At 37.4% G+C, this 22,747-nt stretch overlaps 1 protein-coding gene across 2 annotated transcripts in view; it reads right to left on the bottom strand.

Annotated features, from left to right (window-relative positions):
- KIAA1958 (KIAA1958 ortholog) overlaps positions 1 to 22,747 on the bottom strand; it is an 83,369-nt gene that overhangs the window by 13,456 nt on the left and 47,166 nt on the right. For both annotated transcript variants that reach the window (XM_021691399.1, XM_021691400.1), the window contains one exon: positions 5,045 to 5,217. In XM_021691399.1, the coding sequence (XP_021547074.1) occupies positions 5,045 to 5,217 (173 nt within the window). The remainder of the gene's footprint in view (positions 1 to 5,044; positions 5,218 to 22,747) is intronic.

Raw genomic sequence — 22,747 nt, 5'->3', positions numbered from 1 at the left:
GCTTCTAAAACCACCAGTCGCTCCCAATTCGCGCACGCGCGACTCCACCGCTTGGGGTTTCCACCCCCGGGGGTTGCAGTTCACCAGCGCGACCCGGGCACCGGGTGTCCGTCTCTGAGGCTGCAGTTCACGTGCACGCGCGACCGTCGCTCCGGTTTCTGTCCGGGGGGCTTGTGGTTCGCGTGCGTGCGACCCCGCCGGTCTGGTTTTCCACCCTGGGGGCTGCCCTAAAGTTCTTTCCCGACACTACTGGTCTGTGAGTCTGTGCCCCGTCCGCAGAGCGCGAGGCTGTCACTCACCAGCGGTGTAGGATCCCCACGTCCAGGCTCCCTCCCGCCGCCGTTTATCCTCCGATATCTGCCTGCAGGATCACGGCTCTCCGCTTCCTACCTCAAAACCAACCGCCTGCGATATTCTGTTTGTAGAGATCCAGATCTTCTTACATCTCAGGCTGGTTTCGTGGGTGCTCAGAGTGGTCTGGTAGATATCCAGCTCAATTCCGGGGACCAGTTGAAATAGGGTCCCCTACTCCTCCGCCATCTTTCCCCCCTTTAAGTACATTTGTAATATTGCACAACCCCCACCACTATTCATTTCCAGAACTTTTTCATCATCCCAAACAGAAACTGTACTCATTCAACAATAGCTCCACATTTCCTCCTCCTCCGAGCCCCTGGTAACCTCTCTCATACCTTCTGTCATTATGACCATGCCTATTCTAGATATCTTACATAAATGGAATAATACATATTTGTTCTTTTATTTCTGACTTATTTCGTTTAATATAATGTTTTCTAGGTTCATTCATGTAAACATCTATCAGCACTTCATTTCTCTTCATTGCCAGATAATATTCCATTGTATGGATACGTGACATTTTATCTATTCTTCTGCTCATGGGCATTTGGGTTGTTTTGGCTATTGTGAATAAAGCTACAACATATATTTATGTATGACTTTTTGTACAGATACATGTTTTTAGTTTTCTGGGTATATGCGTGGAGTGGAATTGCTGGGTGAAAGAGTAACTCTATGTTTAACTTGAGGGGAAATTCCAGACTGTTTCCAAAGCAGCTCCATCAGAAGTGTACAAGTTCCAGTTTCTCTACATTCTCATCAACACCTGTTATTATCTTTTTTTAAAAATTACTATTATTGTAGTCTTCCTGTTGGATATGAAGTGGAATCTCATGTAGTTTTGATTTGCATTTCCCTGAAGTCTAATGAAGTTGAGCGTCTTTTATGTGCTCATTGGCCATTTGTTTATCTTCTTTATAATAACTGTTTAATATCTTGTCTGCTAATTCTAAAATCTTTGTTAGATCTGGGCTGGTTTTGATTGATTCATTCTTCACTTGATCTTAGTCAAAAGGCCGAGAAGCGACTGATTGATTCATTCTTTAAGGGATATATTCTTGCTTCTTTGCATGTCTGATAATTTTTGTTTAGTTGCCAGACATTGTGAATTTTTTTTCTTTGGTTCTGGATATTTTTATGTTCCTATAAGTATTTTTAAGCTTTGTTCTGGGATACAGTTAAGTTACTTGAAAATCATTCAATCCTTCTGAGTCTTGCCTTTTTTTTTTTTTTTTTTTACTTAGAAGAATTGAGATGTGGGTGCCTGGGTGGCTCAGTTGGTTGAGCGACTACCTTCAGCTCAGGTCATGATCCTGGAGTCCCGGGATCGAGTCCCACATCGGGCTCCCTGCTCAGCAGGGAGTCTGCTTCTCCCTCTGACCCTCCCCCCTCTCATGTGCTCTCTCTCTCATTCTCTCTCTCAAATAAATAAAATCTTAAAAAAAAAAGAAGAAGAATTGAGATGTAATTGGCATATAACACTACATTAGTTTCAGATGTACAACACAATGATTCAATATTTGCATGTACTGCGAAATGATTATCATAGTCTAGCTAACATCCATCATCAGATATAGTTAAATTCTTTTTCTTGTGATGAGAACTTTTAAGATCTACTCTATTAGCAACTTCAAATATATAATGCAGTATTATTAACTGTAGTCATCAAGCTGTACATCAAATCACCAGGACCTATTTATTTTATAACTGGAAGTTTGAATTTTTTGACCACCTTCCCCCATTTTACTCTCCTTCCCCCTCCCATCCCACACCTCTAGCAACCACTTATCTTTTCTCTTTTTCTAATGAATTCAGTTTAGTTTTTTGTTGTTGTTGTTTTTGTTTTGTTTTTATATTCCACATAAAAGTTCGGTCATATGGTATTTGTCTTTCTCTGACTTATTTCCCTTAGCATAATGCCCTCAAGATCCATGCATGTTGTTGCAAATGGCAAGATTTCCTTCTTTTTTTATGGCTGAGTAATATTCCATTGTGTATATATGAACCACATTTTCTTTATCCATTCATCCATCAGTAGACACTTAGGTTGCTTCCATGTCTTCGCTACTGTAAATAAGGGTGCAATGAACATGAGGGTGCATAAATCTTTTCAAGTTAGTGTTTCCATTTCCTTCACACAAATATCCAGAAGTGGAATTGCTGGATCATATGGTAGTTCTAATTTTAACTTTTTGAGGAAACTCTATTCTGTTTCCCACAATGGCTGCACTAATTTACATTTCCACCAACAGTGCACCAGGTTCCCTTTTCTCCACATTCCTTACTAACACCTGTTATTGCTTGTCTTTTTGACACTAACCATTCTGACAGGTGGGAGGTGGTATCTCATTGTAGTTTTGATTTGCATTTCCCTGATGATTAGTGATGTTAGCACCTTTTCATGCACCTGGGTCTAGCACTGAAGATTTGTTGGGTGTGATTAGAGCAGAGCTTAGTCTAGAGCTAACTATTCTCCACATCTGTTGCAAGACCTTTCTCAGTACTCTCATTTGTTACCTTTCTCTAAGGGATCAAGTCCTATGCTGTCTGTTCTGTCTGAAAACAGTTGTTGCACATATTGTGCTCAGTTTTCTAGTTGTTACAGCAGAAGGGTAATTTGGGCCTTTTTCTCCCTATGGCCAGAAGTGGAAATTCTTCTTTATTTTCAAATCTGCTGGATTATTTTGATTACTATGTTGTTGCTTGCTCAATGTATAATTCTTTTCATTTCTATAAATATATCACACATCTTAGTCTATAATATACTATCTAAAGTCCTTGGTGTCTAAATCTATTGTTTGTTCTCTCTATGCAGACTCATTCATGTGATCTATTTCCTTGAGTGGCTGGTGGTTTCTGTTGTTGTTTTTTTTTTAATGAGCACATATTTAGTTGATTTTAATCTGCAAAAAAACCCAATCCCCTATATTTTGGGTGTTTCTCTTCAAAGAGCCTGATGTGGGGCTCGATCCCGGGACTCTGAGTCACTTAACCGACTGAGCCACCCAGGTGCCCCTCAGGGTCCTCTCCTAAATCAAGGGTTCTTCCGTGCATCAGTCTCTTCCCTTCCTTAATAATGTTATCAATATATGTCCTCAGGGAGAACCTCACCTTTCATATGTGCTACTGCTCACGGCTCCAGGTCCAGCTGTCTTGTGTGTGTGTATGCATGTGCGTGCACGCGCTGTGGATGTCTTCCTTCCTTTTTGCAGATAGAACAGAAAGGCCCCTCACAGTATCTAGAGCACCATGCTGTCAGAAGTAGAAACCTGGATTTCTTATTTCATCTATTGTTGGTGCCCTAAACACATAACCAAACTTGGAGATGTCACCTGCCTTGGGCTTCAGTTATGACCTCTATGTGCAAGACTTTTAAATCTATGCTTCCAGCTCTAGCATTTCTCCCATGTTTGCTTGTTTATTTATATATATATATATTTTTTTAAGTAAGCTCTAGGCCCAATGTGGGGCTTGAACTCATGACCCTAAGATCAAGAGTCGCATACTCTACCGAGTGAGCCAGCCATGTGCCCCTTTTTCTCCCATGTTTTGAATCCCACATTCACAACCGTTTATTGGACATGTCCATCTGGACATCTGTCTGCTTTAGACTCAGTATATCCAAATCAAAATATGCCTTTCTATTCTGTCTCTACATGTCCAAAAATATTTCCTTCCATTCACCAACCTCAAACATTTCAAATTGGAAGAGATTTTAAGAGCTCATTTTACAACTGGAGAAACTGATGGCCAAGGATACTAAATAAATTTTTGCTCATCACTTCCAATTAATTTTTCCAAATATCTTTCACTATATTCCTCCCTGTTAAAGAAACTTCAGTGGTTTCCCTTTTGCCTAACACTTCAGATCTAATAGTCAGAGCATTCTCCCTATTTTGACAGTCCCTTCCCTGCTGCCACACCGCAATAATCCTTCAGATAAGGTCTCTCTTCACAAGCAAAAACAAAACAAAACTTCAACGGCTTCCCAATGTTCACAAGATTTTAGTTTGGCCTTTAAGGGTCTATCAAAATCCGGTTTTATAGTCCACTATCCCCCTATCCGAAATCTCTGCTGCAGGCAAGTGAGTCTATCCCTCCAAATCTTATTCTTCCTCATGTCACTCAGCCTAGAAGACTCTTGTCTTCAGCCAATTCTACCGACATTCTAACTCTCCTTCAAAACACTGCTTAAATATCAATTCCTTCACTAGTTTCACCAATCTGAAATTAATTTATCCATCTGAATTTTTTGGCATTTCTGATCTGTACATTCATAAGACACTTATTAAATTCTGCTTTGTACTGTGTATATTTTTCTTTTGATTTCATGTTCTTTCAAAGTTTTCTCAAGCAAAAAACAACTGTTCTGTGTTCCCCACAATACTTAACACAATGCCCAGCACTTAGAAGCTGTGAAAGTGGCTGAGAGAAGAAGTAAGCTTGAGTTTCTTGGGGCGCCGGGGTGGCTCAGTTGGTTAAGCATCTGCCTTTGGCTCAGGTCATGATCCCAGGATTCTGGGATCGAGCCCTGCACTGGGCTCCTTGCTCAGCAGAGAGTCTGCTTCTCCTTCTCCCTCTACCTGCTACTCCACCTGCTTGTGCTCTCTCTCTCTGTCAAATAAATAAATAAATAAAATCTTAATAAATAAATAAATAAAATCTTAAAAAAAAAAAAGTTTCTTACCTTGGTGATGTCCGTGTGATCTTTGAGCCCGTTGGTCACGCACCAATATCGCCACACATTCAGAGCATATCGTGTGGCTTTGGTAGTGTTTGGGCTTACTGCACTGGTACACAGATCATTCAAGTCATCATTAATATTAAATACAGGAAATTTGTTGAGCTTAGTGGAATAGGCTAGAAACAAAAACAATAAAAGCATTAAAATAATTTGCCATTCCCTTCTTTAGAGAATTACATCTTGGGATCATGTTAAATAACAGAAATCTCCTAAGAGATAACACTTTAAAAAATGAAATGTCTATCAAGTGTACATATATTAGAATCAATAAAGTAGGGAACAATATTTCTAGCATGGAATCAATGCAGTAACCTTGCATTTGATCCTAGTATTTTTGCTATATATATCAACTGATGCACTAATGCAGGCATTCCAATAACAGAAGGAAAAAAAATGAATGCAGAAAAACAAAGAATGTTCTGTCTAAAATTTTCACTTGGAATTAAAAGGCATTTATATGAACAATAACAACAACAAAAATAGAAGGATATAAGGGAAGACAAGTTACACATTCTTTCTCTTTACCCTCAGTGTATGCAGAGCTGTTATTTCTCTGTAATGTAGTGTCTTATGTGTCATCCTGGACAGCCTTGTATTAAATGGTGTTGGCATATTTCTTTAATTCTTTTCACAAACAAAGAGATATTTAAACCCTGACTCCCCAACCCATCAGCTAGCTTAGAATCAGAATGGAAGGTAAAATGGAAGGTAATTTTACGGGAAAGAAGGGAGAACATGCCAGAGGGGCTTACATGACCTCAGAGGAGACCCAGATTTTAAATTGCAATTGCCAAACTAAGTCAGATGAAAACTGGTCTTCCCTTTAATTGTTGGATACCAAAGAGATAATCAAATCCATAACCATTAGGCCTCTCTTTATACTCTGTGATCTACTAAAACCAAACTTAAACTGTTTAAATTGTTGTCTTTGGATAGAAAAAAAAAAACCTGGGGCGCCTGGGTGGCTCAGTCGTTAAGCGTCTGCCTTCAGCTCAGGTCATGATCCCAGGGTCCTGGGATCGAGCCCCGCAGCGGGCTCCCTGCTCGGCAAAAGCCTGCTTCTCCCCTTTCCCACTCCCCCTGCTTGTGTTCCCTCTCTCGCTGTGTCTCTCTCTGTCAAATAGATAAATAAAATCTTAAAAAAAAAAGAAAAGAAAAGAAAAAAGAAAACCCAACAAGGGGGACCACCTTAAAATGAAAACAATGCCAACCTCTAGTTTATCTAATGGTTCTGATCCTCTCTGGAATGTTTCTATGTTCAAACAAGGCATTAAGAAGTTGAGAAATAGCAAAATGGAAAGTTGGTGCAATTACCAAGGTGATCTGCAAATTGGTTCCACTTTGCCTAAGCCACCCCACCTTCCACCGCCCCCACTGAGGAACTTCCAACCACCAGCACCTGTTGTCCCCAGCCCAAGACACCACACCAACCTCCCCCCACTGTAGCCTGAGAAATCTCCACATGGTCTCCCCAGTGTCTTTTTTTCCCACTTCCAATTCCAATTCCAAACTCACTTCTACACAACCTTCCCCATACGAACCGAACTCCCTTATTCTCTCCAGTATGTATCTCGCTTTTGCTTTATTATTCTTAGAACTGTGATGGAATTGTGTCCAGAAGATCTCCAGTTGGTTTGTATTGCTCCTTAACACTGTGTCTTTACCCTTTAAGTTTGCTGTTGAACTGTTAAACACACAATCTGCTTTAATAAATGCCTATAGCAAAAGAGAAATAAACAATGCTAGAAAGACTATCAGAAGTGGCCATGTCGGGCGCCTGGGTGGCTCAGTTAGTTGAACGACTGCCTTCGGCTCAGGTCATGATCCTGGAGTCCCGGGATTGAGTCCCGCATCGGGCTCCCTGCTTGGCGGGGAGTCTGCTTCTCCCTCTGACCTTCCCCCCTCTCATGTGCTCTCTCTCTCTCCCACTCTCTCAAATAAATGAATAAATAAAATCTTTAAAAAAAAAAAAAAAGAAGTGGCCATGTCATGTGAGTATATTCCTCTCACCACCCTCATAAACTGAGATAACTCACATTGTTTCTGGGACTTGCTTGATATCAATAAAAGGATTCTAGTATAAAATTTATTATCATTACATCTAGTGTTAATTGGATGCTTACTATATGCCAAGAGTTACCGTAATCGCTAAGCAACTGTGTTGTTATACTTATTTTACAGATAAGGAAACTGAACCTCATACATTTAGTAACTTCATACATCACTCATCCAACATTTACCAAGGTGCCCTCTCTGTGCCAGGCACTGGGCTGTCCCAAGTCATGGAGTTAGCAAGTGCTAGAGCTAGGGTTTGGACTCGGGTCCCACTGACTCGATGCTCTGGCCACCACAGCAAAGGAATCATGTACTACATGGATAACGTTTCAGGATGGAATACAATTTAGATATTAGCCACTTATGGAAAGTGTACCCCGCCCCCAACATTTACTTGTATTAATCTTCAGTGAGGAGAACTACGTCTGATTTATTTACACAACCACTACAGCTCCACTGTTGGTTTGCTTTTAAACAACCACAACAAAAGATTTATTTGCAACATAGCACAGTCCCCCTCATTTCAGTATAGCAAAGTCACACTGTGAGACAGGATGTTTAATTATTACATGAAACAATTACATGGCCTTAAATAATTTCTTTTTTTTTTTTTTATTTACTTGAGAGAGAGAATGAGAGAGAGAGAGCACGAGAGAGGGAGAGGCAGACTCCCCACCAAGCAGGGAGCCCGACGTGGGACTCGATCCCGGGGCTCCAGGATCATGACCTGAGCCGAAGGCAGTCGCTTAACCAACTGAGCCACCCAGGCGCCCCTAAATAATTTCATTTTTAACACAGGACAGAGACCGTACACTGAAAATGGAAAACAAAATCCTAGTACACAGAGAAACGTAAAGAATGCTCAAATGCTTACATAATGGGAAAGACATTGTGTGAAAATGATTAAATGACACATATGGTTCTTTCATAATTGTATTTAAAGATTAAATAAATTTACTCAATACATTGCTTTTTAAAAATTCTGAGTAGAAGTTGTAGAGCTATGGTGCCAAGGAAATTTTTAGGAGACTCTACTGATGGAGAAATAAACAAAAGGGAGGACTTACAACTGAATACAGGAGAAAGAGGGGACTACTCTAAAGAAGGATTTGCATTTTTTTTTCCATTAGAGAACAGGCAAACTTCAAGCTCAAAGTTCAGAAGAGCTGGCCATGGGAGCAGGGGTGGACTGTGGGGTCGTGTACTCCCTTTAAGGATGGCCAGATCTGAACCATTCCCCTGCCCTCTATGCGTGGTTACCACCTACATCATTTACAGCATAGGTGTTAGCAAGCACAGTGTGGAAAGTGAGGGAAATCGCTGTGAAAAGCCACCCTCAGAGTCAGAGAGAAAAGGGGCATTGCCTCAGGAAACTCTAGGCAGCCCCACTGGACAAGGGGAAAGAAAAACAAAAAGCAGCTACAAAAAGCAAAAAATGGCTGAATACATGCCCTCTGTCAGGTAACACTCCCCCTGAGTCTACATTTGAGAGTTCCCTGCTTCCCAGCTTGTTTTCAGCTTATACACCCTTAAGAGAAGCCTCTTTGTGGGGACTTCTTTGTCCACTCATTACAGCGGGCTAAAGTCCACTTGCAAAACCCTGTGCTCAACTATTACCTTCAAGGGTGAACTGTATCCAGATATATCAAACAAGAGCCTTTAATAATGTCTAAGGAAATCCCTGTAAGCTAGCAGTAATGATAAATCTAGACTTTCGTTTTAAAATGTGAGCTCACGGGCGTGCCTTGGTGGCTCAGTCAGTTAAGTGTCGGACTCTTGGTTTTGGCTGAGGTCATGAGCTCAGGGTTGTGAGATCAAGCCCCGTGTTGGGCTCCGCACTCAGCTTGAGACTCTCTTGAGTCTCTGCTTGAGAATCTCTCTCTCTCCCTCTCCTTCTGCCCCTCCCCCTGCCCTCTCTCTCTCTCAAATAAATAAATAAATGTTTAAAAAAAAATGTGAGGGCGCCTGGGTGGCTCAGTTGGTTAAGCGACTGCCTTCGGCTCAGGTCATGATCCTGGAGTCCCTGGATCAAGTCCCGCATCGGGCTCCCTGCTCGGCAGGGAGTCTGCTTCTCCCTCTGACCCTCCTCCCTCTCATGCTCTCTGTATCTCATTCTCTCTGTCTCAAATAAATAAATAAAATCTTTAAAAAATAAAAATAAAAAAATAAAAAAAATGTGAGTACACAAACAAGCATCCCTTGGCACCTGGGGAAAACCAATAGCATGAAAGTTACCAAGTTACACAAGCAGAGCAACTAATTCTATATTCCCACTCTCCCATAAAATTAATCCAATGGGAAAAAAATTCAAAAGATCACGGGTATATCATTACATAGACTTGAGAGCATAATTTATCCTTAAAACAAGAACAGCTTTCATTGGAAAAGGAAAAATAGGAGAACAAGAAAGACCCAGGAAATTTAAAATGATTGAAAAAACATAATACTTAAAAGAAGAGCTGAGTCTTAGAATGAACATGGCTAAAAGACGAATTAGTGATATGGAAGGAATTTTCCTGGAAGGGCAAGCAAAGTCATAACAGTTTTTAAATTATGAGGGTGAAGCTAAGAGGCGTAGAAGACTGAGGCAGGAAATTCAAAACCTAGCTTATAAGAATTCAAAAGAAAAAATTCTGAGAGGATAGAATAAAATAAATAGTGAAAGAAATAATATAAGAAAAGTTCCATTAATCAAAGAGATTTTAATCTTTAGGGTGTTAAGGTTTATGAACTGCCAAAATACATACTGAAGAAGATATATCTTCTTATATAAGATATATATAAGCATATCTTGGTGAAATTTCCAAGGTCTATAAACAAAAAGAAAATTCTATAATCTTCATGGGGAAAAAGTCTTTAACATAGTAACAAGAATCAGATTTCTCATCTGTGAGACCACATGTTAAAAAATAATGACTCTGTCTTCTCAGAGTTGTAAGGGGAAAAGACTATAAAATGAAGAATTCTATTACCTACTTATGGTATTATTCAAGCACTAGGGCAAAATAAAGATATTTTCAATCATGAAAGACATAGCATCCAAGAACAAGTTAATAAAAAAAATGAAAACTTAAAAATGATGGCAGGAGGACTTCCACTTAAGGCTATAATGGAGTAGCTGGTATTATACTATCTTTCCTGCTGAGAATAAGGCTGGACAAAATGCACTGGAAAACAAAATTAACTGGAACTCAAGGAGCAAAAATCCTGGAGAGATGGGAAACGCACAGAAGTGAGTCCTGCATTGATCACCACGTTTTCCTCTTCTATCATTTGAAGAGTTGCAGTGCAGGTCATAGAGCCCAAACAGAAACAAGCAGCCTAAAGTCTACAGCAATCTCAGGGAAACAAGTATACAAATACTTAAGTACAAGGCTAATAAGCAGCCAGTACTTGAGAGTTGGACGTCCTGGAGGAAGGGAACCATGGAAAAGTGAACCAACATTCTGCATGCAATTTTCCTTCCAGGAATTGCTGATTCCTAGGCTAAACATGCAGAGGCAAGATGCAGAGAAACCAAGCAGAAAAGAGAAATCACTAAAAGGAAACTGCATGGCACTGAGGAGTCAAGAACTAACAGAGGCTTCTAAGGAGGAGAAGACTTGGTAACAATACAGGCTTTCATTTGAGACCCAGGAAGGGCTTAACTTTAAGAATAAGAAAAACTGGAAATACAGATGGTCCCTGACTTACGATGGTTCAACTTATGATTTTTCAACTGTACAATGATGCGAAAGTGATAGGCATTCAGTAGAAACTGTACTTCAAAATTTGAATTTTGAGCTTTTCCTGGGCTAAGTGATATGTGGTAGAATGCTCTCTTGTGATGCTGGGCAGTGGCAGACAGCCACAACTCCCAGCCAAACTCGTGATTACAAGGGTAAACAACTGATAGACTCACAACCATTCTGTACCCACACGACCATTCTGTTTCTCATTTTCAGTACAGTATTCAATAAATTATGTGAGATATTCAACACTCTACTATAAAGTAGGCTTTGTGTTAAATGATTTTGCCCAACTGTAGGCTAACATCAGTATTCTGAGCACATGTCAGTTAGGCTAGGTTGAGATGTTCAGTAGGTTAGGCATATTAAATGCATTTTCTACCTAAAACATTTTAACTTATGAGGGTTTATCAAGATATAACCCTAGGGGCGCCTGGGTGGCTCAGTCGTTAAGCGTCTGCCTTCGGCTCAGGTCATGATCCCAGGGTCCTGGGATCAAGTCCCGCATCGGGCTCCCTGCTTGGCAGGGAGTCTGCTTCTCCCTCTCCCACTCCCCCTGCTTGTGTCCCCCCTCTTGCTGTGTCTCTCTCTGTCAAATAAATAAAATCTTAAAAAAAAAAAAAAGATATAACCCTAGTGTAAGTCAAGGACGATATGTAGAACAGTCTCAACTGGATTAAGATGATCTGCCTACCTTATTTGCTAGCTGGCAGAAATTTAAATCCTCTCTGGAGGAAGGATAACAACTTCAGTAAGTTTTCATACACAATGGCCAGAATTCAATAACAAGTTAACAGACGTACTATAAAGTAAGACCAAATGAATGAAAAACAAGAGAAAAATCAGACAACATGATTATCCAGATTACTGGAGTTGTCAGACATGGACTTTAAAATAATTTTGCTATGTTCAAGGAAATAAGGAAAGGATAGAGAATTTTACTAAAACATTAGAATCTATTAACAAAATGGAAATTATAGAATTCTCTCCCTTCTTTCTCTTCTCTTCCTCTTCTTTTTCCCTTTTCTTCCTGAAATTTTCAGTTTCAAAGCTGTTGGTGGGGCAGAGCGAAATAGACATCTGTTTTCCTGGAGTATGTGTGTGTGTTGAAAGGGCTGTGGGGGCTTAGAGTGAAGCATGAAGCCTGCCCAGTAAGGGGTATAGGAAACTGACTGGGGCAAGAAATAAGTTTCAGTGGGAGGCAACAGAGCCTGAACTCAGAGAGAAGAAAAATCCAAACATCCCATGCAGGGGTAGCCAGATATGTGGTGATTGCCTGAGCAAGGTAAGGAGGATACCCACACAGCAGTGGGAGATATGGGAAGAAGCCCTATGTGAAAAGTCAGAGTCCTACTGGAGTGAATAAGGCTTCCCTGCATGGAGTGGTCTGGTGCCAGGTATCACAGCTCAAGAAGTGTGATGAGGGCTTCCAGGTAGGAAAGCTTCCCAGCATGGGATGTCAGAGTTTGAGTGGAGTGAGAGAGTGGAGGATGGCCCAGTGCAGAGTGTTATAAGTTGAGTAGATAAAAGACAAGGAGAAAATCTTAAAAGAAACTGGAGGAAAAGTACATATTACTTTCAAAGGAGCAAGAACAGATTGATTTTTCAACTGATGTGATGGAAGCCAGAAGACAGATTATCTTTAACGTGCTGAAAGAAAATTGCTACAAGTGTGGAATTCATACTAAGCAAAGCATCCTTCAAAAATAAAGGTGAAATACAGGGGAAGTCGTACAAAATAACAAATGTATTTATTATCAGCAGTCAAATATTCAGTGATAATAAAGTGAGTTTTTCAGGCAAAGGAAATGATCCAGGATGGAAACACATAGATATAGTAAAAAATAAGGAATACTGGAAAGATTGAATATTTAGGTGAATCTAAATGAACACAGCTGTTTAAAACAATACTAATGGTGTCTTGTGGGGCTTTAAATGTATGTAGAATTAATACTCATTACTATAGCACAAAGAGGGTAACTGGAGCTAGTGTTGAAAGGTCTTTGCATTATCCAGAAAATGATGAAAACACTAATTTAAAGTAGACTTTAACAGTGCAAGGATGCATATTTTAATCTCCATGGTAACCACTAAAGAATATTGAAAGAATGTATAAGTTGATAGAGGAGGAAATGGAATAAAAAAGACTTGTTTAATCAAAAACAAGGCACAAAGAATAGATGAGACAAAGCAAAAAATGTAGGATTATAGACTTAAACCTAAATGTATCAATTATTCCAGGATCAATATTCCAATTAAAAGATAAGTGATGTCAGGGTGCCCGGGTGGCTCAGTTGGTTGAGTGTCCAACTCTTGGTTTCAGCTCAGGTCATGATCCCAGGGTCATGAGACTGAGCCCCAAGTTGGGCTCCATGCTCAGTGGGGATCTGCTTGAGATTCTCTCCCTCTGCCCCCCCACCCCCCGCTCATGCTTTCTCTCTCTCTCTCTCAAATAAATAAATTTTTAAAAAAAGATAAGTGATGTCAGTTTGGATAAAGAAATAAAACTCAGCTATGTGCTCCTTATACATAGGAATAAATAGGGTAGAAAAGTTGAAAGCAAAAGGATGAAAAGAAGGTACACTATGTAAACAGTAAAGAAAAGAATGCTGGTATAGCTATATATCAGACAAAACTGACTTTAAGGCAAGATGTATTACTATAAATAAAGAGAAATGTTTTAAAATTCAACAGAAAGATATAACAATCTTAAATTTCTATCTAATCACATAGTGTCAGAATATAAAGAGCAAAAGTTGCAAGAATTTTAAAAAGAAATAAGCAAATCTACAACTAAGACTTTAATACATCCTCTTCTATAACTGACAGAACAAGTACACACAGAAATTAGTATAGATATAGAAGACTGAAACAATGCAAATATCAAACTGTACTTAATTGATACACAAAGAACAACATAACTAACAACTGCAGAAGACACATTCTTTTCAAAGATACATGGTCCTTTTACCAAAATAGAAATGCTAGGACATCAAGCAAACTTCAACATTCCAAAAGATTAAATAGGATTATTTAAGGATTACAATATCAGCAGGATTAAAATATAAATCAATGACAAGAAGATAACTTCTAACCACTAAGCAATAATATGTTTCTAAATAAACCCCTGATGAAGGGGAAAAAAAACCAATGGGAATTAGAAAATATTTCGGGGGTGCCTCAGTGGCTCAGTGGTTTAAGCATCTGAACCTTCAGCTCAGCTCATGATCTCAGGATCCTCGGATCAAGTTCTGCATCAGGCTCCCTGCTCAGCGGGGAGTCTGCTTCTCCCTCTCCCTCTCCCCCTCCCCCCTGCTCATGCTCTCTCTCTTTCAAATAAATAAATAAAATCTTTTTTAAAAAAAGAAAATATTTCAAACCAAATAATAATAATATATATGTCAAAGTTGTGGAAGGCACTTATTGCAGTATCTATAGAGAAAATTATAGCACTGAATGCAGAGATCAGGAAAGAAAGGTTGAATATAACTGTACCAGGAAATAATAAAAAGAACAACATATATACTCAAAAGAGTAGAAAGAAGGAAACAACACACATAACAGAAATCAATGCAATAGGAAATTTATAATTAAAAAAGAAGTAATGCCAAAAAGATGGATTTAAAAAGACTAACAAAATTAATAAACTGGTAAGAAAAATGAGAGAAGGCACAAATTGCAACACCAAGAATGAAACAGGGGTTATCACTACAGATCCTACAGATAGTAAAAAGATAGTAAAAAGATATTAAGAACTTGATGCCAATAAATTTGAAAATTTGGATAAAATGGACAAATATATAGGAAAGCCACAACTTACTAAAACTGAACGAGAAATATAAAATTTAAGTAGTCTTACATCCATTAAAGAAACTGAATCTGTAATTTAAAATATATATAAAAAAAAACCCCTTCAGGTTGAGATGGATTTCACTAGCAAATTCTTTTAACATGTAAGAAACAAATAATGCCAAACCTAAAAACTCTGCTAGTGAATAGAGAAAGAGAGAATAATACCCATTTTCTTTTTTAGGGCAGCATAACTTTTCTATTAAAAAATATGACAAGAACAATACAAAAAAAGAAAATTACAAGCCAACACAGCTCATAAACAGACACAAAAATCCTTAACATAATATGCATAAATTGAATGCTTACCTCACACCACAAACAAAAAAACCAATTCCAAATGGATCATAACCTAAATGTGAATGGTACAATAAAGCTTCTAGAGAAACATATAGGAGACCATCTTTATGACCTTGCAGCAGCTGCATATTTTTAATAGCACATCAATATTATCATCTCAAAAATAAAAGATTGATAAATTGAATTTCTTTGAAGTTAAAAAGACATTTATTAAAATGCCCCATTTAGAGGGTGCAAAGGCAAGCCACATAGTGAAAGAAGGTATCTGAAGTGCGTATATCTAACAAACTAATTAGAAGGCAGCTAGACCAATTAAAAATGGGCAAACATGAATGGGCACTGTATAAAATAAAAAATATTAATTTTTCGGGAAACATAAATTAAGGTCCATCTACCAAAATGTCTAAAATAAAAAACAAAATCTGCAAATATCAAGCACTGGTGAGGATGTGGAACCATAGGAACACTCCTACTCATCTGGTAGAAATGTCAATTTGCACACCCACTTTGGAAACTAATTGGTAGTATCTACTAAAGTTGAACACACAAATATTCTATGATCCAGCAATCCTACACCTGAACCCAACAGAAATGTGTATATGTTTACTGAAAGGCATGTAATATGAGTGTTCATAAAAGTACAATTAATAATAGAAAGCCCCAGGCGCCTGGGTGGCTCAGTCATTAAGCGTCTGCCTTCGGCTCAGGTCATGGTCCCAGGGTCCTGGGATCGAGCCCCGCAGCAGGCTCCCTGCTCAGTGGGAAGCCTACTTCTGCCTCTCCCACTCCCCCTGCTTGTGTTCCCTCTCTCACTGTGTCTCTCTCTGTCAAATAAACAAATAAAATCTTAAAAAATAATAATAATAAGCCCCGAGCTGGAAATATTCATATGTTCATAAACAAAAGAATGCATATGAAATTGTAAAATATTTATACAATATATTATACAGTAACGGCAAGGAATGGACTACCGGAATCAACTAACATGAAAAATATGGATGAAGCCCACAAACACAATGTTAAACAAAAAAGGCCAGACACAACAGAGTGAGCTGAAATGGTCCACTTACGTAATTCAAAAACAAAGAAAATGACCCTATGGTGAAATAACAAAGTGGTTGCCTGAGGGAGGGCACAGGCGGGAAGTTTCTGAGTTTCGGGTAATGTTCTATGTCTTCCTCTAGGTGGTGTTCTCAGCAATATGCTTGCTTCATGAAAATCAGCCAAGCTGTACATTATTTGTGCCCTTTTATGTCTGTAAAATTCAGAAAGAAGACTTTCAAAAAATTCTTTAAAATTATAAGATTATTTATTTATTTATTTAGAAAGAGAGCATGAGCGAGGTGGGGGGCAGAGGGAGAGGGAGAGAAAATCTCAAACAGACTCTGCGCTGAGTGTAGAACCCAATGCAGGACTTGATTCAAGACCCCGAGATCATGACCTGAGCTGTAACCAAGAGTTGGACACTTAACCGACTGAGCTACCCAGGCGCCCCTCAAAAAATTCTTAAAATTAAGAATGTATATATAAACCTAATAAATGAAGAGTGATACCATGTACCTGGATGGAAAGGCTCAATATCATAAGGATGTTTAATTTCTCCAAGTAATCTTTAATGTGGGGTAATTCTAATTAAAATCCCCCTTTTTGTTGTTACTGGTCAGGTTGATTCTAAAGTTTATCTGGGAGAGTAAATGCATAAGAAAAGCAAGGAAATTTTGAAAAGAATATTTGGGAGGCTTTGCCCTGAAAGATATAAATATGTACTATAATACTGCAATAATTTAAAGTTTAAGTTCTGGAAAAGAAAGAGACAAAGAGATCAGTGCAACAGAAGAAAGTCCAGAAATGGCCTGTGTAAATATGCAAATTGTGTATATAATAAAGGCTCCAATTCAAATTGCTGAGGAAAGGATGGACTCTTCAATAAATGCTTTGAGATAATAAGCTATTGGGTTGGAAAACAAAAACAAAAGCAAATTTAGATTCCTATTTCATACCACACACATTTCCAAATAGATCTTTTTTTCAAAAGGCTGTTTCCATAAAGAAGACAATTTTCATGATTTGGGGAGTAAGTAAAGCCTTTCTCAGCATGATAAAACCCAGAGCTATAAAAAAGAATAACAAATCAGATGACATAAAAATTCAAAAGTTCTGCATTGAATAAATTTTAAAAGACAATAAACAGACCTGGAGAAAATATTTGTAACACATAAAGTGACAAAGTACATATGAAAATCTCCTTTAAATCAATTGGAAAAAGATTACTCACTAGAATATGGGCCCGGGATATGACAGGCAATTATTCATAGAAGAAATACAAATAACAAAAGCATTAATAATAATAAGACATTACAATCAAAAGAAGATGTATTTCATTTATCAGACTGGCAAAAATATAAAAAGGTCCATATCTAGGTATTGGCTAGGATAAGGGGAACTTGCACTAGTTTAGAAAAAAATTTGGAAGGATACATATCACATTGGTTAGTATTTACCTCTGTGAGACTTGTAAGCTTTACAATATGAATAATTATTTTTTAAAGTTATAAAAATAACTACGATTTTGGAAATGCATATGTAGGAAAAATAAATGTTTTTTATTTGGCCCAGGAATTCCTCTTGTAGAAATTTATGCTAAACATTTAATCATAGTTACATACAAAAATGTATGCTTAAGGATGTTCTTGAAGGCAAATTTATAAAAGTGAAAAATTGGACACAAATTCAATCCAACAAAAGCACTGTAAAATGGATTTTGGTGCTACTATGCAATGTTAAACTATGTAACTATATAATAATCACACTTTCAAAGGCTAAGGATCTTTTACAAATATACAAAGCAGTAAATGCAGCTTGACTACAATTTTTGAAGGACATCTATGCTTAAGAATTATAAAACACCAAAATATTAGTTGAATTATTTTTATGGGTAGTATAATTCCTGTGATTTTTATTTCCTTTTATTATATTTATTAGCATGTGTCAAATTTTTCACAATGAGTATTTTTGCCTTAACACTTTAAAAGCATTATAAATTTTAATAAAGAAAGTGTTCTTTTAAGAAAACAATCGTTCGGTCTGAAAATGTTTGCCATCAATTCAATGTTCGCTTTTAACATAATCTTTTCAGATGGTATATCACCAATGTGAAGTATTTTGTACATGTTAGACATTTTAGTTATTTGATATCTCCTCATAAGATGATGAATAAATTAAATAAATAAAACTTTTTTTAAAGAAAGAAAACATTTTCTGAGTTTTAGGCTAAATATTACTCAACTTGAATTCTAATATTCTTCCCTTATTGGGGAAATAAAATTTGACATATTTTATTTATTTATTTAGGCATGTCTTAAATGTGTAACTTGCAAACAAATTTAAAGGTAAGTTCCTTGTTTCTTAAAGTACCAGGAAAACATAAACTAAATTATAGCGATTTATAAAGTAGCTTTAAAATAATATCATACAAGGGGCGCCTGGGTGGCTCAGTCATTAAGCATCTGCCTTCGGTTCAGGTCATGATCCTAGGGTCCTGGGATCAAGCCCCACATCGGGCTCCTGCTCCGTGGGAAGCCTGCTTCTCCCTCTCCCACTCCCCCTGCTTGTGTTCCCTCTCTCGCTGTGTCTCTCTCTGTCAAATAAATGAATAAAATCTTAAAGAATAATAGTATTATACGAAAATACAGTTATCACTTCTGTTTGCAATATTCAGGTTTCTGTGAGTAAAGACTGGTGGATTATTCATAGATATGAAAGAAATACATTTGCATTCTGTAAAACAAATGACTGTGATAAAGAACATTATATTTTCTGGCGTTTTAATGTTTTTCTTTATTAAAGAATTTTTGTGACACAACAAAGATGTCTGAAGTTAAACAATTATAATCATTTTGAATAACCATTCCTATTCTGCCTAAAGAATATCATCAAATATGCTAAATACAACAAATGGCACATGGGGAATTATATCTGACCAAAAAGATTTTCCTAAAAATGCGGACATCTGGAACCTGACATCTACTTAGCTTGGTATAACTTTGTGCAATTGGCTGCAGAGCTCATAGATAGTGAGTTTGTAGTGGAGACTTCTGTTCCATTAATAGGATTTTTGGACCTGGGGCTCCAGGAAGCATATAATTAATTCAGCTCTCTGAAAGTGTCTTCCCTACCCTATGGGCTATGCGTGAGCATACTCACGTAGAAATGCTTCTCCTTCCATGATTTCCCCCTCCTTAGTGGTTAGAAACAACACCTGGGGCAACCCATCTCGGGTCCCCTCTCTCTTTGGGAGCTTTGTACTATCACTCAATAAACTTTGCTGCCTACCCAAAAAAAGGACAGAAAGAAAGAAGAAAGAAAGAAAGAGAAAGAAAGAAAGAGAAAGAAAGAAAGAAAGAAAGAAAAAGAAAGAAAGAAAGAAAGAAAGAGAAAGAAAGAAAAAGAAAAAGAAAGAAAAAAGAAAGAGAAACAACACCTGATATGGAATAGTCTGCTCAATACGCATTGATTAGATCCTGGGGCCTAATGCACAGTGACCAGGACAATTTTTTTTTTCAAAATGTGGTTTGTTTTTACAATTGTTTGTTGTGGCTACAAAAATCAGCCAGCTTTGCAGGAAACCACTTATTAAATGAAGGAAGACTGGTCATATCCAAGTAGAGACAAAATACTGGGATTAAAGCATGCTCTCATTATGGAGACATCACTGATGCTCATTAGCTGATTTTATTGGATTTTTTCTTTTTTTTTTTTTTGAGAAAGAGAGTACACACACACACGTGAGGGGAGGGGAGGGGCAGAGGGAGAGGAAGAGAGAGAATCCCAAGCAGGCTCTATGCCCCACATGGAGCCTGATGCTGGGCTCCATCTCAAGACCCTGAGATCATGACTTGAGCTGAAATCATGAGTCAGATGCTTAACCGACTAAGCCACCCAGGCACCCCTACTGGATTTTTTTCTTACATCCTTAAATTTTAGGCTGTACCAACAAATACTGAAAACAATAGAAAATTACGCGACGTTAGAGACAAATATTATACACACAATGGAATAAGCCACTGGGACATAAAACTAGAATTTTATTTAGAGCACAAGTACACAGACAAATATGAAGCAAAAACAGTGAGCTGAAAAAGATGAAAACACCTTAGTGTGAAAAGCAGTGAGCAGCAAAATAAAAATGAAGCCAATAGTATATTCTTATTAACAAAAAAGTTCTATCATATTAATACAAATATCAACTGGCAAAGGATTAATTAACCAAGAGCACCACAGTCACACATCTTAACATATTAACAGAAATTTCCCTCCATTTCAATTCACCTTTCTCTCTTTCACAAATTTTAATTGCAGCAGTTTAAAAAGAGAATTTTAAAATAGGATTAGAGTGAACATCAGGCACACATATGCTTTTTTCACATAAATCAGTTAAAAGCCAAGTGGCCGGAAAATATATTAAAAAATTACAATCTACCAAAAGGTGGGGGGAGTAAATGCATCTCCAAAGAACAGCATCATTTTTCATAAAATTTTTCTAAGTATTAATTGTGGTGGTTATATTTGCTTTACAAAAATGCCTGGTGTTAAATTATACTGAATAAACTGACAAATCTACCTTTTTAATCCCAATTACCTTCTAAGTGGTAAAGTAAAAGAAATCTTAAAATTACTCTTAAAATAATCTTAGAAATCTCAAAATAATTCGTAAGATGGAAGACCTTATTTAAGTTGAACATAGCATTCACTCTACTAAACAAAGTTCTTCACTTTAACAGATAAATGAGTCATTTAAGTGATTCTGTTGAATCCAAAATGCTTCCAGTCATTCTCTTGCCAGGTCTCAGGCCTATGGGGTTACAGTTACATTTCCAGATTACAATGAGAAAGGTACAAGCTATTGCTCACAATGGGGCTAATCTGGCAAATCTATGTGTAATTTTGGCAGTGAAAAAAGCTTAAAGTCATGATGGAAACATACTCTATAAATTAGAAACCTAATAAATATATATGCATGATTTAATTAAAAAGTTGCCCTGGGCATAAGTGCCTCAGGACAGACATACAAAATGTACAGAAGACCCAAAGTGGGTAAAAAAAATTCCAAGAGCAGGATTCAAATAAACGTGCCCACAGCTATCTAATAGAAACCATTAATCATCAGGATATATCATGCCATAATCTTTGGTGTCCAAAATATTAAAAAAATTCTAAGTATAAAGGCCTTGCCTGAAAACCCCCAGTGCAGGAACCAAGAAATACTTTAGTGTTGCTCTGGAGGCTACTGGACAAGGGCAGAACTTCTTTAGAACATACATCATTGAATTTCCTTTTATTGCTTTATCACCTCCATTGAGGGGTAAATATTTAAAGCATATTCTGGAGAAAGTCTCACAATTAAAATCTACCTTTCTTTTCCTTTAAGCAAAGAAGTGGCAGGAGCCTTGATGAATTAGTTTTAATATTCTTAGAATTAAATCAGCAATTTCAGCAGCAATGTTTCCAAATACAGCACTGGCTGTCGCCATATATCTGCAGTCACACAAAAAGCCTCTATATAATTCAGGAGATTATCCCTTTATTAAAGAAATCTCATAATTAGAAACCCATTGAACAGACAGAATGAAACCCTGCACTAAGCAAGGAATTTTGGTGTGTTGGTATTAAAATGCTCTTAAGGAAGTAGCCTTCTTTTCTTAGCATTTTATGACAGTTTCACTTCCATTTTAAGAGTATAAACATATAATGATATTTCCCCCGTGTGGAATTTTAACAAAATATAGAATTAATTCACTGAAATAATTTTCTCTCTACTTTCAGTGTGTGTTTGTAATTGCTGAGGCAAGATGAAAATGCTAGGAACCAAACTAAAGACAGGTGGGCATGAAAAAATTCTGATGATCATAAGTCAAATAAATAAATATGTTAAATAAGCCCATGTAAATGCTGAATATAAAAGTTAATACTTGGGAACTCTGAGGTTTCCACAGTCCCTAATAAATAAATTTTAAAAACTAAATATTCTTATCAAATGCATTTCAAACAATAAGCCATGATAACCAACAAAAATAATGTAGGCACCTCATAGTCCTGTTATCATTTACCTGGATAAAAATAACCAGATAAAGGTAATTATGCTGCTACATTGTCATTCTATTGGATTTCTTTGTAACATGTTCAAGTATCGGAAGAACAAAAAAGGATCTAAAGTGGGGGGAGTACTGGAAAAAGTTAAGAATTCTTGCTTTTTCTTTTTGCAAACTTTCCTTTCAAAGAGTTGGGGAAAGCACGGAAGAAAATCTGACCTGGAATTACACATGTGAAACGAGATTCTGAAGTTGGCACCACTCGACAACCACAGTATTTCCTTCTGTAGAGGCCACTAAGTGCTGGCTCAAAATATTAAACAACTAAGTACATATTTTCACAAGTCACACATAACAAATGTTGACTGGCACAGCTCTTAGCACAGTTTTTCAGTTTAACTACAATAAGTGATAGCAGCGATGGTTAACAATTCCATATAAACACCACAAACACAGACATGAAAAAGCACCTAGAACAACATGCAAATCTCAACAGCGATGTCACTGAATATTACACAATGCATAGAAATTGTAATGGTTTTTGGCAAGATGGGTTTTTTTTTTTTGTAACAAATACTTTATAAAACAAAAGTTCTTCTGTTATAAATGCTATTTAAAAAGTTGTA

The sequence above is a fragment of the Neomonachus schauinslandi genome, chromosome 13 (assembly GCF_002201575.2).
Source record: "Neomonachus schauinslandi chromosome 13, ASM220157v2, whole genome shotgun sequence".
NCBI classification, from domain to species: Eukaryota; Metazoa; Chordata; class Mammalia; order Carnivora; family Phocidae; genus Neomonachus; species Neomonachus schauinslandi.
Note: the sequence above shows the minus strand (reverse complement) of the source record. Positions and strands in the feature narration are given on the sequence as shown.